Source organism: Chaetura pelagica, unplaced genomic scaffold (genome assembly GCF_000747805.2).
Source record: "Chaetura pelagica isolate M959 unplaced genomic scaffold, ChaPel_1.0 scaffold551, whole genome shotgun sequence".
NCBI lineage: Eukaryota > Metazoa > Chordata > Aves > Apodiformes > Apodidae > Chaetura > Chaetura pelagica.
In genome coordinates, this window is record NW_009952067.1 from 1137888 (window position 1) to 1154022 (window position 16135).

A 16135-nucleotide genomic window follows, 5' to 3' on the forward strand; every position below is an offset into this window, starting at 1 on the left:
AATAAAGAGTGTCTGTGGTAGCTCAGGTTTGGCCTCCTGCCTCTGACGGTGAAACGTGGGGGCCTCAAAATAAGGTGAAGAACTGAATTGGACGTTTTGTGAACATTTTAGATTATTTCTTAACAAAAGATGGGATACTCCTCATGGCACTTATTGCCAGTTCATTATAGGAACTGTCATACTTCCTCTGTGCCGTTACTCAAATAAATGTATGGTCTCTTCCTGAAGCTATGGATTCAGAATTTTTTTACTGTCAATTCCAGCACCTAATTAAAGAGGCTTTTAAAAAATTATTTAGTGGAATCTTTTAATATTTGTTGTGATCCTTTGTTTTCAAATAATTTCTTGTCTGTTTTCTTTTTAATTAGGAGGTGGTTTTGTTTTACATTTTTCTGAATCAGAAGCTCTTTGGCACAGTTTCATCTTTGCAAATTCTTTAAATGTGTGCTTCTGAATTAGTTCGTCTTTCTATTTGGACTAGTGCTCAAATAACACACACACACATACATACATACATATATACATATTTGTATTTTGATCGTTCTACCATTATTACCAGTTCATGCAGAATTCACATGTTCTTCCACTCTGCCCCAACCAATTATTTTGCAGGTCATAAGCACTAAAGCTCTTGGTTTTGCTTGAAGTAACGTCATTTTCTCTGCAAACTTGAACACGAGGCAGAACATTATATATAAACTGATATTTCACTTCAGTCTATCTTGGCATCAGTTTAGTATATATAACCATCCTAGCATTATGCAAATAGAGCTATTCTTCCCCTCCTCCTTCCCTTCAGTTTTCCACAATGTAGTTCTGCTCAGAGTATTCCTTGCATTGTATGCATAAACGAAAGTTGCTTGCAAAATTTAAACAACTTGTTTACAGAGGCTCTATTATTCTGTATATCTTTGCTTATGAGTGGGCTTTAATAATAATTTTCTTTGTTCGTATGTACTTTGTTAATGCAAGGACTCTCTTGTTGTTTATTCTAGATGGCATTGTCAGACTCGGTCACTACTTGTCTTTCTCCATCTGTGCATTATGTGATTTGCAAACTTGGATATGAGAAAAAAGACACCTATGATATTAGTAATATTTTGTCTGAAAATGGTGAAGTACGTTGGCAAGCTGTTACAGACCACATATGTTACCTTGAATCAGGTTGGTGTTTGCCTGCTGTAGTAGTGACACATTTAATACTGATGCAGAATGTCAATACAGTTCATAGCAATTCCAGTTTCGTTATAGTGAAGGTCTGCCTCAGGATCAGCAATTAAAGCAATGACAACAATGCTCTCCATCCTCTCGCGCTCCCACCCAGATAGGGAAAGGAGAGGCAGAATAAGGAGAGAGGCTTCAGGATTGAAAACTAAACTAGACGGTTTTAATGAATTGCTAATGATAAAAGTAAGTATGTGAAAATATATTCGAATATGTTCAGGAATGTGCAAAACTCCTATCACCTTCCCCACCCCCAGCAACTCCCACGACATCTGAGCTGTGAGCAGCTCCAAAATGTCCCGGAGTGCTGCCAGAGAGAGTGGCAGAGACACAGGAGCTGAGGGGAGAGTTTTGAGGGTCAAGAATGCACGGTCCTGGGAATCAGTGGTGATGGATAGACAGAGTTCTCCCTGGATGCTGGCCATGGACAGAAGAGAAGGGGAGAAAGGGCTTGACTTCTGTGATCCCTGAATTTGTACTTACAGGGATGTGTCTGGGATGGAATAATCTGTTTGGCCAATTTTGCCTCCTACGGGAGGGTTGTAGATAACAACTCTTCTGCTCCTTTTGTGTCTGGAGCAGCAGATTCAACTAGCATAGCAAGGTGTCCTTGGTCTGTCGGCAGCAACTATAAATATTTGGATTATATCAGTCCACTGGCTGGAATGCTGCTAATTTCAGCAAGCGTGCTGCTTAAAAGAAAGTTCATTGAAGAAAAAAAAATTCAGTAAAAAGAAAATTGGCTTCATCCTGGCTCAAACCAGGACAAACATTTATTGCAGTACAACATTAGCTTTGCTACAGGTAGCACATAGTTCATATCTACAAGAAGCTTTATTCTTTCATTCACATTTGGCATTTGGTTATTGCTGGTTCCCAAGATTCATGTAATCTGTAGTTGCTTCTTTCCTTCCTCATTCATCTTGGTTCCTGACTTCATATGCCTGTCCTGCTTCTCTCCTACCTCATAGTAGTTTTCTTCTGTGTTCTTTGTATTCCTTTTGCAGGGAATTTTAAATAGTTTGGGCCTTCAGTATTCCTAATGTTTTTGTTTACCCAACTTTAGCTTGTACAAAACTACTGTTTGTCTTCCCTTCTCTATGTAGAACAGTTTATAACTGTGTTTTAACCAAAACAAAATATTTATGCCATGAGTAGCTAATTGAATTTTAGTTTCCCAAATTGCATCATGCAAGCTGTGTTGTTAATTTCCAAAGGTGGCAAAAAATGTAGATGTTTCTGCCTCAAGCAATATATTTCAGTAAATCAGAATAATTTTTTTTCTTATAGAAGTGTCCCACCAAAGAGGAACAGTAATAGCACTCTGTAAGATACCACATCTATCTGCATTCTTTAAAGGGTGTAAATGCTGCAACTTGACTGATCCCTCTGAGGCTGCACTGTCTTCCAGGTTGATTATATGGACTTTGTGAACCCCAGTAGCTTCTTCCCATTTCAGCAAAACCAGAACATAATAATCCTCTTCCTTATTTTATTGCATTAAGATGGATGGGTTTTCTTAATCGTAGATTTTGCCTGGTTTCACACTTCACTTTTTCTTTTCTGTATCTTATATTTGTGTGGCCTTTTGGACACTAAATTGTAGTGTATTAGTTTTGCTAAAATAATCTGGATAAAATTCTCTGTTAAATATGTACACAAGCTGTAGCAGGGTTTATTTCTTGTGAGTTGAAAAATATTGGGTCTTTGGGGAGTTTCACACTCTAATCACCTTCTGTTTTTCAATTTAAGATCAAAGTGTGGACTATATCAAAAGCATACGATCGTTAGGACCTGTATGTGAATTATTAGTAATATTTTGTCTGAAAATGGTGAAGTACGTTGGCAAGCTGTTACAGACCACATATGTTACCTTGAATCAGGTTGGTGTTTGCCCGCTGTAGTAGTGACACATTTAATACTGATGCAGAATGTCAATACAGTTCATAGCAATTCCAGTTTCGTTATAGTGAAGGTCTGCCTCAGGATCAGCAATTAAAGCAATGACAACAATGCTCTCCATCCTCTCGCGCTCCCACCCAGATAGGGAAAGGAGAGGCAGAATAAGGAGAGAGGCTTCAGGATTGAAAACTAAACTAGACGGTTTTAATGAATTGCTAATGATAAAAGTAAGTATGTGAAAATATATTCGAATATGTTCAGGAATGTGCAAAACTCCTATCACCTTCCCCACCCCCAGCAACTCCCACGACATCTGAGCTGTGAGCAGCTCCAAAATGTCCCGGAGTGCTGCCAGAGAGAGTGGCAGAGACACAGGAGCTGAGGGGAGAGTTTTGAGGGTCAAGAATGCACGGTCCTGGGAATCAGTGGTGATGGATAGACAGAGTTCTCCCTGGATGCTGGCCATGGACAGAAGAGAAGGGGAGAAAGGGCTTGACTTCTGTGATCCCTGAATTTGTACTTACAGGGATGTGTCTGGGATGGAATAATCTGTTTGGCCAATTTTGCCTCCTACGGGAGGGTTGTAGATAACAACTCTTCTGCTCCTTTTGTGTCTGGAGCAGCAGATTCAACTAGCATAGCAAGGTGTCCTTGGTCTGTCGGCAGCAACTATAAATATTTGGATTATATCAGTCCACTGGCTGGAATGCTGCTAATTTCAGCAAGCGTGCTGCTTAAAAGAAAGTTCATTGAAGAAAAAAAAATTCAGTAAAAAGAAAATTGGCTTCATCCTGGCTCAAACCAGGACAAACATTTATTGCAGTACAACATTAGCTTTGCTACAGGTAGCACATAGTTCATATCTACAAGAAGCTTTATTCTTTCATTCACATTTGGCATTTGGTTATTGCTGGTTCCCAAGATTCATGTAATCTGTAGTTGCTTCTTTCCTTCCTCATTCATCTTGGTTCCTGACTTCATATGCCTGTCCTGCTTCTCTCCTACCTCATAGTAGTTTTCTTCTGTGTTCTTTGTATTCCTTTTGCAGGGAATTTTAAATAGTTTGGGCCTTCAGTATTCCTAATGTTTTTGTTTACCCAACTTTAGCTTGTACAAAACTACTGTTTGTCTTCCCTTCTCTATGTAGAACAGTTTATAACTGTGTTTTAACCAAAACAAAATATTTATGCCATGAGTAGCTAATTGAATTTTAGTTTCCCAAATTGCATCATGCAAGCTGTGTTGTTAATTTCCAAAGGTGGCAAAAAATGTAGATGTTTCTGCCTCAAGCAATATATTTCAGTAAATCAGAATAATTTTTTTTCTTATAGAAGTGTCCCACCAAAGAGGAACAGTAATAGCACTCTGTAAGATACCACATCTATCTGCATTCTTTAAAGGGTGTAAATGCTGCAACTTGACTGATCCCTCTGAGGCTGCACTGTCTTCCAGGTTGATTATATGGACTTTGTGAACCCCAGTAGCTTCTTCCCATTTCAGCAAAACCAGAACATAATAATCCTCTTCCTTATTTTATTGCATTAAGATGGATGGGTTTTCTTAATCGTAGATTTTGCCTGGTTTCACACTTCACTTTTTCTTTTCTGTATCTTATATTTGTGTGGCCTTTTGGACACTAAATTGTAGTGTATTAGTTTTGCTAAAATAATCTGGATAAAATTCTCTGTTAAATATGTACACAAGCTGTAGCAGGGTTTATTTCTTGTGAGTTGAAAAATATTGGGTCTTTGGGGAGTTTCACACTCTAATCACCTTCTGTTTTTCAATTTAAGATCAAAGTGTGGACTATATCAAAAGCATACGATCGTTAGGACCTGTATGTGAATCTGTTAATTTGCACTTCAAAACTCTGACCAAGGATCAGTTTGTAGCTCAGTATGCATTATGGTTCCACTGGACAAACTACACAGAGGTATGGAAATGTCTGTTGACATTTGTGTTTTGGTACGTGAGCCTTTTGTGGATCTTTAATATAAGAACATACAAGGGAGATTAATGAACCAAGATGCTTAGAATTTGTAACTAATTGTCCTGTGATACGTAGCTGCTTCTAACTTTCCTGAGTTTGTAATTAGGGTTTATCACAAAGAGGTGCTTTGGGCCTGTTCTAAGATGATAGGATTTTGCTTTTCTAATTATCTGTGCTTAATATAAAGTTCTACTGTGTGAAGTTATTGTTGATAGGTTTTATAGAGATGAGACACTAGATACATTGCAACTAAAAATACAAGAGGTGCTTTAAGGCAGCTTCTTTCCAGGCATCTGCAGTTTTATCTGCTTGGTATGGTTTTCATTCTACATTTGCATAACAGCCATCACAGAGGAATATTTAGATTTATATGTGCTTTTTACAGTTTGATTTTTTCTTCTAAATATTTAACACAACATTATTCTTCTTCCTTCCCCCCCACCATACAGTTATTTATTGAAATATTTGATGTTCTACAGTATTCACAAACTACAGAAGTTGCTCTTGGCTTAATGAAACTAACATCATGCTTGGAGCGAGCCTTGGGTGATGTAAGTACCAGCTTGAGGATTGTGTTGCAGATATGGTTTTAGCACTTGGGAATGAGCTCTTGGATTTAATTGCACACTTAAGAACTGAGATTGCTCTGTACTGTAGTAGTACACAAATAATCCAGCTGCATTTTCACTTAGATATTCTTTTCTGGATCCAGTTGTACTAATGGAAACATCTTCTGGGGCTGCTTCACCCATGCAGGAAGAGTTGCTTGTGTGAGTGGTGTTACTAACCCATTTCATTAAAAAAAGAGCAAAGTTTGCTTAATTGGAGTATATATAGTAGGTCTTTGTTACTCTGATTTGTTTAACTGAATCAGGGAGCAGCATTCCTTCCACTGAAGATGGGAGATTTTAGTAAACTTCGTGAGGCAGAAGCATGTAGGTAGAAATAGGCTGCTAGATAACTTATTTCTTCAGAGCTCAGTTGCAGAGTATACATCTGTTTAAATGCTTTAACATCAGTTTTGTGCCAGCTAACAAATTCTAGACCTACTGATCAGCTGAATAAATCTGGGATCCATCTTGTAGTCCTGAACATTTATCTTGTTAATACATTCCCTCTTTCCTTTACCCTGTAGTAAAGGTATGGACTCTTGCTAGTTTTTAAAAGTGCAAGAGTTATGTGGCCAGCTTGAGGCAAGGGGTGCATACATTATATGATTTAGATGTAGGAATTCTAACTGGTATTCAGAATCTTGTATCATGAATCAACCTTGACAGCCATCTGCCTTCTTTGCTGGTATCGCATACATTATGTGAGTGCAAATATTTGAAGGCCTAGTAGCAACCTAGATTGATGAACTGGTCCAGGTACCATTCCACTTTTTTATCTAGTTCTTTTTTTATTTTTCATCTGAATTGGGCCCTTGATCTGCTTCACTGCATGACCACATAAAAAGATGCCACCACTATTTATGAGCATATAGGTTAGGGAGCAGGGACCAGCAGCTGTTTGAGAGACTAGCGATGCTGAAGTTACCCAACTAGGATAAAATCTAGTTTAAGGGACAGCCAGAATCAGAAGAGAAACCACAAATCTCCTTCCTTTAGTAATGACAGACACTAGGAGTATGGTGTCTTGGGTAGAGTTTAGTCCCTTGATTACATGTTATTGTTGTGCTTTATGTTTTTTGGTGTTTTGTTTGTTTGGGGTTTTTTTGTTTTTGTTTTTTTTTTATTTTAAGAGAAGAGCAGTATGTGTATAGACACTATGAAAAGCCTAATTATAGGAGCCTTAAGTAGGATATACACGCATTACTGATTTGTTCCGTAAATTTTAATTTGTCGTGCAATTGCAGAATTTAAAGCCTTTTTAAGGATTTGTTGGATTTTGTTTCACTAGTGCTCTTACTAAAGTGAAATGGTTACTAGGTGAAATAGTCAGGATGTATTTTTGAAATACAAATAAGAATACTGAATTGCTTATGTTATATGTTTTTCTTTTTTTAATAGGTGTATTTACTGATTGGTAAAGATTGCCCTTTCCTTCTAAGAGACTTGATTGCTTCTGAGCAGCTTGCACTGGTCTTTGGACAAGCCGTAGTAAGTGCATAGTTTTGAAACAAGTAATAAATAGTGAGCTTGTTTGCTTCTTGCCAAATGGCAGGTCTCCAGGCATAGCTTTTACTTGCCCTGAAGAAGAGTTTGCAAATTCTGTATAATATATTGGAAAAACTTTCATTTTGTGTATGTTACAGTCTGGGGAATATGTGGCAAAAATAATGAGTATTGTCAATGGAAATATTTTTTGAGGCAAGATCAGAAGTTCTTACTTGTTTTTAATATGGAAAACCTACATACATATAATTCCACATATCTGTCAAGGCAGTGAGGAAGCTGCAGAATTGTCTGCCTCTTTCTGAGTTGCACTGCTTGAAAATACACATCCTGCACTGGCTGTTTCTGTTAAACTGTGTTCCCCTTCACCACCACTGTAGTAAGATGCTTTATAATGTTACCACCCAGAATTTGTTCATCCCTATGTCAAAAAAAAAAATTTTAAAAATCTGATCACAGTTACATTCTTGTATAAACAATGGGTGGTTTTTCTCATACAGTTCTACAAACATTTTTTTTTTGTTAGAATGTGAACTGTAGAAACTTGTATTGTCAGCCAGGCTAGTAGTGTTATACAGATTATTTATTGATTTTTTGATGGCATGTGGAATAGTTAATTTCTTATATTTAAAAAATAAAAGTAAAGTTTCCATTTTTGTTTGATAGTGATCTGGGAATATAGCTTTTATGGCAAATTTTGTATTTTGTGTTAATTCGTATTAAATTGTTGCGGATTTATATTACAAGAACCACATTATATTCTACAGCATGTGCAAGTAAGCTGAAAGGTTTCCTTTCAGAGAACTCTGGAAATTCCAAATGATGAGTTGCTGTTGTTTTGACAAGCTGCTGCCAGTCATCTTGACAGCAGACATTGTAGTTTCTCAAGAACTTCTGAAATTTTCTGTCAGGGAAGGATACAAAGTAATAATAAAGTTCTTCATACACTAACTACTTTGTTTATTAATTAGATTAATGTACTGAAGGTATTCATTGGATCTCCCAGAGGTCTGAATCTTCGTAATGTTTTGTGGCATGGGTTTGCATCCCCACAAGAAATTCCTGCAAAGTAAGTTAACAAAAAGAATCTAATTTTCTTATTGGTCAGACTTAAGACTACTTCAAAAGCTGTCAGTCAAACTTACTGCTCTTCTTGAAAAGAAATATTTTTAAAAAACTGTCCAAAGGCCTCTAGCAGTATCCTGACAGTTTTCCCCTTTTGCTGCCACTTCTTTTGGAAAGGGAGTTCCGTAGAATACTTCAGCCATTATAAAGCTGTCAGTTTTAGGACCAGTGTTTTTTCACTAATTCTACGTTGTTCATTCATGCTTGTGAATGCAATTAATTATTAAGTGCTCTTGCTCAAAGGACACGGGGAGGATAGATTTTGCTTGTTCTTTGAAATAGAAACAAAATGCTTTGTCCCCAGCCCACAAATGCTGATTCTTGCAAAAGATTTAGTTGTATAAGCTTTTCTAATATATTCTCTGGTATTCTCCCTAGATATTGTGCTATGCTGCTTTTTTTAACTGCAGGATTGGGTCAGTTGTTACAGATGTATCTTCTGCAAACTAAATGCATTTTAGTACATCGACCTTATGTGATCTTCAATAACTTAGAGGAGCTTGAGGTATTTCCAGGCAAGTATTGAACCATTGGCAAGTTATACTATATTTGCTATTGTTTCATTGCCCAAAAGTACTGTTGAAAACAATGCATTTTCCACAGTTCTAAGACTGAATCTTAGCTAAGATACCTGTGTACACTGCCACTAGATGAATCAATTGTGCTTGTAGGACGACTTTCTAAGACGCAGGCAGATCCACCAACTATTGAATAAAAAATACTGCATTCTAAAATAGTTGTAATACATTGAAACATGTAATGTTACTGCTTTTAAAAGACTTCAGCTGTATGTTATGGTTTTTTGATGACAAGAGTTAATTTTATGTAACAGTTATCTAGTTTGTCTTTACAAAATCTAATTATTTCCAGAATCAGTGGGTTCCAGCTGCAAATATACCAGCAGAAATACCCTGCATCTTGCAAGGAAAGTAGTGCTGAAACAGAGTAAAGAATGGTGGCACATCTGCAGTACACTGAGGCTTGTTTCAGTAAGGGACTTGAAGTGTCAGATTAAAATCATCTCATCTCCCTGGCTACAGACCTTATTTGGTTTATTCCTACTATTTTTTCAAGCAACAATAGCACATGGGAAATAGTGGCATCATGATCAGTTTGTACTATGTAATTGGTTTGTCAGCAGAACATCTGTTTCTGGAACAGAAACTGGGCTTTTGGGAACCAAAGCAAGCTGATAACATTCCAGTCATCACGTAGTATTAATCCTATAGGTGTTGATTTCCTTCAAAAAAACAGCTACAGCAATCAGGTTGCATTTGCCTTTTAAGCTGTATCTTGGGTAAGATATTTATAATGTGTTAGTGTCATTATATGGTATCACTGAAGTATGAAGTGTTAATTTATTATGCTAAATATCATCACAGGTAATTGATACAGCAGGAACAATGTGCTTATGTTCAAGTGTTCATACTACTGTACTGATTCTTACTGAATTAAAATTATTAATATGTATTACACTTTCTTAAAGTATTTGAAGTAAATGAAGAACAGTGAGGAGGAGTGAGGTGGAGAACAACCCAACAGAAGCTGTGTCCAGTTGCTGTGTAGTCTTTTAGTCTCAGTAAAAAGTAGCCCCAACGTTTTATCTGGTTTTACTCTGTAATTTTATATTATCACTACAAATGCCATCTAATAAACTCAATTTCTTATCTTAAATAATAATTGTACTTGCATATTTAAAATAAGTTGGGTCACTTTACAAATGCTGAAATATTTTTTTATTTTCAATGAAATATTAAGAATTAACTAGTAAACTGTAGATTGAATGTAGTTTATTAATGCTGGTTTTCTAACTTGCAGATCTTAATAATGAAGCACTTTCCATAGCTGAAGAGCTAGTAAAACTGTCCAGTTTTGTATTAAAAACAATGCTACCATTTTGGATGGCTGCTTTAAGAGCTTTCAAGCAAAGCAGGTAAGAGCAGATTTAATTTTTTTTATCATTATTTTTATGGAAGATAAAAGTAATCTATATTTCTAGAACAATAGTTAGATTTGTAGGTTACAAAGATTTTTGCTAGTTCTATTGCTTTACAACGTAGAGTTATGCATTGTTATGTTAGTCTCTCAGAAAGCTTGTGGTCTTACTACTTTATTATTGTGCCAGCTAGGACTTTAAACTGTATTTTGAAACCTAAACAGAACTATTGCAGATGTGGCCAAAAAGGAGAGTTTTATAAAGCAAGTGGAAACACATCTTCAGTTATTAACGGGTTGAGTTTGGGAAAAAAAAAAAAACAACATAATTTTGTTTTCCTTTCCCATGTACCATCTTTGTGTAAATTATGCTCCTCTCTGACCTGGTTTGAGTTCAGTGGTCAGCTTCTTTTCGGCACAGGTAGTAATTTATTTTTTGTTTACAAAGTGCATTGCAAAGGAATTTTGGTCTGGGTTGTTTGGTCTGAGAATGTAACTCTGAGATGGCTCTAATTTCTATTTGGATTATATCTATAAGGGGGAATCCCTTCTGTGCGGCGGAGATATGGCTGACACGCTGTGATGGTCACAAGTATCAGCCATTTATTTTTGGTTACATCGTATTCTTACACCTTTTCTCCCGTCCATGCGCCTTACATTTCGTTCCCATTGTTTAACAGCTTCTGTTCACGCATTCTATCTTATTTTGTGATAGGTTACAAGTTTTTTACATTTTCTTACAAGAATGTCAACACGCATCTGTATCTCTCATACCTTCTTTTCCACAAACATGTTTGTCTCTAACTGTCAAGGGCACAGCTGTAGTTTGTCAAGATCAAGGCCGCCCACGGTCCATAGCTGCTTGCCCACACCTCTGGGTATTTCTGTTGCTTTTTCAGGTATGCTGACTGTGTGATTCTCTTACTTCCTCAGCTAGAAGTTGGACTTAGATTGCTTTTCACTACAACTAATAAATGTCCAAATCGAATGCTAACAGCCGAGGTAAAACTCCTGTCTAAAGTCAATTATGATTTAGTGCTAAAAATATTTGCAAAATAGTTATTCTAGAAACATAGTGTCTGAACATTTACATAATTTAAAAAAAAACCACCAATTAATTGTGGAACATTATATACAAATTTTCAGTAGTTTCATGAATGTCTCTTATTTTTTCTGTAAAGATATCTGCCAGTAAAAAGTACTTGAAAGTTAGTATTCAGAAACAGTAGTTTAGGGTGGAAAGTAGATCATGTTATATTTATTTTAAAAAACTTGGCAGAAAAACCAACAGTTACTTTTTTCATTGTTAAGGGGTTCTTTTTGCTATTCATGTACCTCTGGAATCTCATACAAATGAATATATACATATATATATATTAGTTCAGTATATATGTCTAGTTAATTGTTTTTGTTTGAAAATCAAATAATATTAATTGTCTTTCGTTCTAGTCTTCTGCTCTCTACACCACTTTTGATGAGGTACGTGTGATTTTATTTTTTTTAATATAGATCAGTGTCAGAATTTAGGCATAGGCATGTTTTCCATTACTAGACACCAAAAAGCATTTTCTTGTGTTGGATAAGACATTATTTCTAATTTTTTCAAAATAAAAGATAATGGACAGTAAACATTTTAAATTTGGAATCCCTCAGAAATTGTAAAAATTAATACAATTTTTAAGACTTTAATTTCTTCTAAATGTTTTTATCTTGAAATGCTTCATCTCACAGAGACAAATATTCAGTATTTTTTCCTAGATTCAATTGTTCAAAATAAATGCAAATAAACCTTGCAAGCACAAATCCTCAATTTTACAGCTGTCTTGAATTGTCTCAAATGATCTGTCAGTAATGATTAGGCATCTTCATTCTTGAGTGGCAGAGGTAATTGCTTAAAATTAAAAAAATTAATTGCTTTAGTTGGTATTTTTTCTTTGATTTTTTGGCTTTTAATAATAAGTTTCTATTTAAATTACTTTTCTTCTAGATGCTAGCAAGGAATTTGGAAAATGAAGAAGTCAACCAACTTCCTGCAATTCTTGAGGAACCTGCCATGGGAAGTGGCTTCAAAGTTTTTTGTTTTTTTTTCTTCTTGTTGTTTTGTTTGGTTTTAAATTTAGCAATACATTTATGATCATTCCTAATACTCATTTATTTCAGGTGTATTATCCGCAGCAGCTTAAAAGCAGAAGCTTGTTACCTTTTTCATTGTGAATGTTACAAAATAGTACCTAACAAGCTATATTTGGTTAGGATATAAGACTATCTTTTTTTCTGAAATACAGAAGTCTCAAGGATATTTCTCTTTAGACCTCTGAAGACCAACTGAATGGAGCAGAAGAGAAACTGATGCCTTATATAGAAAAAGTGACAACTTATTTCTGACCTGAGCAGATAGCACAAAAACATAGCTTCCAACCTACCAGAGCACATCTTGCCACCCAAACAGATAGTGAATATGAAGACTAGGGGAGTTGAATTTAGAGGCCTTTTGAGACTGTCAGGAAGACCTGAGTTTATTGTTGTGTTGCCAGAGGCAGCGGGACTGTGGAGGATTTGGGACACAAAGCCAAACAAAACCTGTTGTTACCTCTCACAGAGCAGTATTGTTAGTCTTGAATTTCCTCCGAAGCTACAAAGATGGAGGAGTTCCCCCTTTTTGTTTTTTTGCTGCAAGCATGGTTTGCATTGTTTTTTCTGACCCTTTCCTATAGGCTTGATAACATTCCTATCTTTCAGAGGTATTCTACACACTGAATATGTTCTGTTTTATGGGAATACACATAGAATAAGTTCTATACACTTGGTGTATATTTCCACAGGAATTTCTTTGGGATTTCTTGAACCACCAGGAGGGTCCACGTATAAGAGATCGTTTAAGCCATGGAGAGATCGATCTAAAAGCATTTCCCAAAGAAGTAGCTAATCAGATAGTTGCATTTGCAATTACTCTTCTCTGCAGGTTCTCAGATGAGGACATGTTTGCTTTTAAGGTACGGATCAATAGTACACTCTCAGAAAAAAAAAATTCAGTTGTTTTGGATGCCAAATCTGATTTGAGAGTTTTACGACTGAATCTTTCTTGACAGCAGCTTTTTGTGGAAATGGAAGTATTCCTCCAAATAAAAAATTGTGAAATTATGTTTTTTCTAGTTTTGTAGAGAAAGAAGTACAGAAAGTTTGTCAAAAGATTGCCCTTTTTTGCTGTACCTTAAGTTATTTGCTTAACCATCCCTTATTGACAGGTTCAATCCACATATTACAGTGATTCCACTTAATTTTATGTATCAACTTGTATCAGTACCTACTGTGTTTATCTGATGAATTATCAGGAAGGCATGTAGGACAACTGTAGCTCAGTCACTGAGCTATGTAATAATTTGAGATTTTCTTTCTCTGAAGCACTATAAATCATGGTGGATCACTGGTGGAAGTGTGATTTGTATAATGATCTATACTGTGAATTAGTGAACACTTTTTGTCTATGAATATCTTTCTCAACATTATCAATTATTATACTTACTCCTTCCAATTTCCTGTTAATACTTGGGATTATTTCATTCAATATCATGCAGCAACCTGTGAGATAAATTGTTTATTAGTTGCAGTTCTCTTCAGTTTCTCAAGGTACATTGCATGCGGCTGCAGTAAGAGAACACTTCGTTTCTTTTCTCTCGGCTGCCATCAGGTTTCATAGTTAAATGTCAAAATAAAAGATTTAAACTCTCAACGTGTGCTGAGTACTGCTTTCAGCCCTCATACATTTAGAAGTCTTCACTGACTTAAGTACTCTAGGTGGCTTGCGTAAAATTAAGTATAAGTCTAGGTCTGCATATGATTAGAACAGTTTAAAGAAACTATTGTATATTTATTGTCTGTGATTTTGTAAATCAGGAACACCTGGTCATAAAACCACTGATGAACTGTGCAAGTTGCTACCATTCTCAATTTCATCCAATTTCCCGACTCAAGAAACAGGTATGTACTTGTAACTGTGAAAGAATTTCTGTCCTTAAAATTGTGAATCCTTAAAATTGTGAATCCTTAAAATTGGTCTAGTTATCTCTATGCTTTGATTGTCCTAAAAGTTACAATCTTTCATATTTTTAAATTATCTTTTTAGCTTTATCTTTTGAAATTTTGGGGAATTTACATTTGCTAAAATGCAACTTATTTAAGCGCACTCCTGTTGATGCAATTGGTGCTGTTTGTTCTGTAGATCACTGAATAGCTTTATTTTTACCTTAATGATCGTTGTTCTGTAGTTTTGTTTATCTTCTTGTGCTTTCTTGTGTCAGGAACACTCTTTTTGATGTGTCTCTAGGAATCTTGGATCGGGCTATAACTAAGGTTTTTACTGTATGAAAGCCAGCTGATGAAGATTGTTTAATTGCAGCAAAATCTGCTTTTAAATGTTGTGGTAGTTCTCTGCTAGTCAGTTTATGAATTATTGAACTGCTTGAAGGTGTTCCTCTGTTGATTTGAGATTGCAGTAGACATCCTTGGTACTGTCCATTTTCGACAGCATTCAAACCGTCTGTTATAAAAGTCACATTAGTTAATTTTTTATATTTAAAAAGGGAGATAGAATAGTAGGTTAGTTTATTCAGATGTTGTAGCATGAAAGAGTACAAGAAGACTTTTTGCACTACCATAATCCTTAACAGTTTATATTGGCTTGCAGTTGTGAATACTGAACAAGTAACTCGCTACCTGTTGCAGTTTCTTTCTAAAATAACCGCTAAGAAAAGCAAAATATGTTGTTCTGTCTGCCAAAGGCTACACTTCGTGTAACATTTTTCATTATGCATTTTTGAGGTGCTGGAATGCATAAAGAGCATTCACTTATGGCCTGAATTGCCAACAGTGCCTGAGGAATACATTGGGACGATGAAAGGGTACGTATATCCTATAAAAAAAATATAGTTCTCAAAATAATTATGAATAATGGGATTTTAGATGGTAAAATGTTTGTTCTAATAATTTACTAGGAAGATGATAGACAGCAGAGGGGCTGTGAGAAGACTCCTTTGTTCTTTTAGCTTAATACATGCATCAGTACAGATAGTATAAAAGCTATAAACTGTGCTGACTTGAAGGGAATGAAAAGACATCTGAAGCATACAAAGATGTTAGTGACTCCATATTCTGTTTCTGAAAAGGCTGTTAGGAAGTCAAACTAGACCTTGAATCCATCACAACAAAAACAAAAGATGGCTCACCATGAAAAAGAAAGGTATTAATAATATAACTGGAGGAGATTGTACTTGTTGAGAGCTGAGAGGTAAAAATTCAGAGCATTTGGCACACACTCAATATGCTGCATGATTTTGATGAATGAACAGGATTAGGAGGGATTCAGAAGACCTCTGAGACTGAGAAGAGGTTGGATTTAGTTAGAGAAAATAATGTTTATAGGGTGGAGAGAAAAGAATTGTAGTGTCAGAGACTGAGAGTTGACATTGAATACACTGCTACCCAAAAAAAATCTCCATCTTGGTCTATGCCATTTGAGAAATAATAAGTACTACCCAGCTGTATAATCTCAAATCCTATTTTTTTATTTTGTTTTTAAGGTTGGAAGGAAATTCTGAAACCAGTACTTTAATTTTGATGATATCTGAAATTATATCTCAGTTGCAGCAATATATGCCCCAGAATTGCTACAGTTCACATGACCCAGTCAATAGTGTCCTAACAGAGAGGTGAGTTTGAAGTTCTGTCAGTTCTTGCTCTGAGCTTCTACATGCAGCCCAACATGGTAACTCTCAAACTTAATTTACTCGTTTCCCTGTTTTTAGAACAATGCCTGAAATGTTGCATGCACATTTCTGATGTTCCTGCT

The 16135-nt window shown here is 35.8% G+C and overlaps 1 protein-coding gene across 1 annotated transcript in view; it reads left to right on the top strand.

Annotated features, from left to right (window-relative positions):
• Window positions 1-995: 995 nt before the first annotated feature.
• The window catches only part of ERMARD (ER membrane-associated RNA degradation), a 17981-nt gene continuing 2841 nt past the window's right edge, over window positions 996-16135 (top strand). The window contains exons 1-14 of the mRNA XM_010005369.1: window positions 996-1164; window positions 4920-5059; window positions 5566-5667; window positions 7126-7215; window positions 8202-8299; window positions 8734-8870; window positions 10174-10288; window positions 11190-11292; window positions 11740-11769; window positions 12278-12361; window positions 13113-13283; window positions 14185-14268; window positions 15109-15188; window positions 15867-15995. Of these exons, the coding sequence (XP_010003671.1) occupies window positions 996-1164; window positions 4920-5059; window positions 5566-5667; window positions 7126-7215; window positions 8202-8299; window positions 8734-8870; window positions 10174-10288; window positions 11190-11292; window positions 11740-11769; window positions 12278-12361; window positions 13113-13283; window positions 14185-14268; window positions 15109-15188; window positions 15867-15995 (1532 nt within the window). The remainder of the gene's footprint in view (window positions 1165-4919; window positions 5060-5565; window positions 5668-7125; window positions 7216-8201; window positions 8300-8733; window positions 8871-10173; window positions 10289-11189; window positions 11293-11739; window positions 11770-12277; window positions 12362-13112; window positions 13284-14184; window positions 14269-15108; window positions 15189-15866; window positions 15996-16135) is intronic.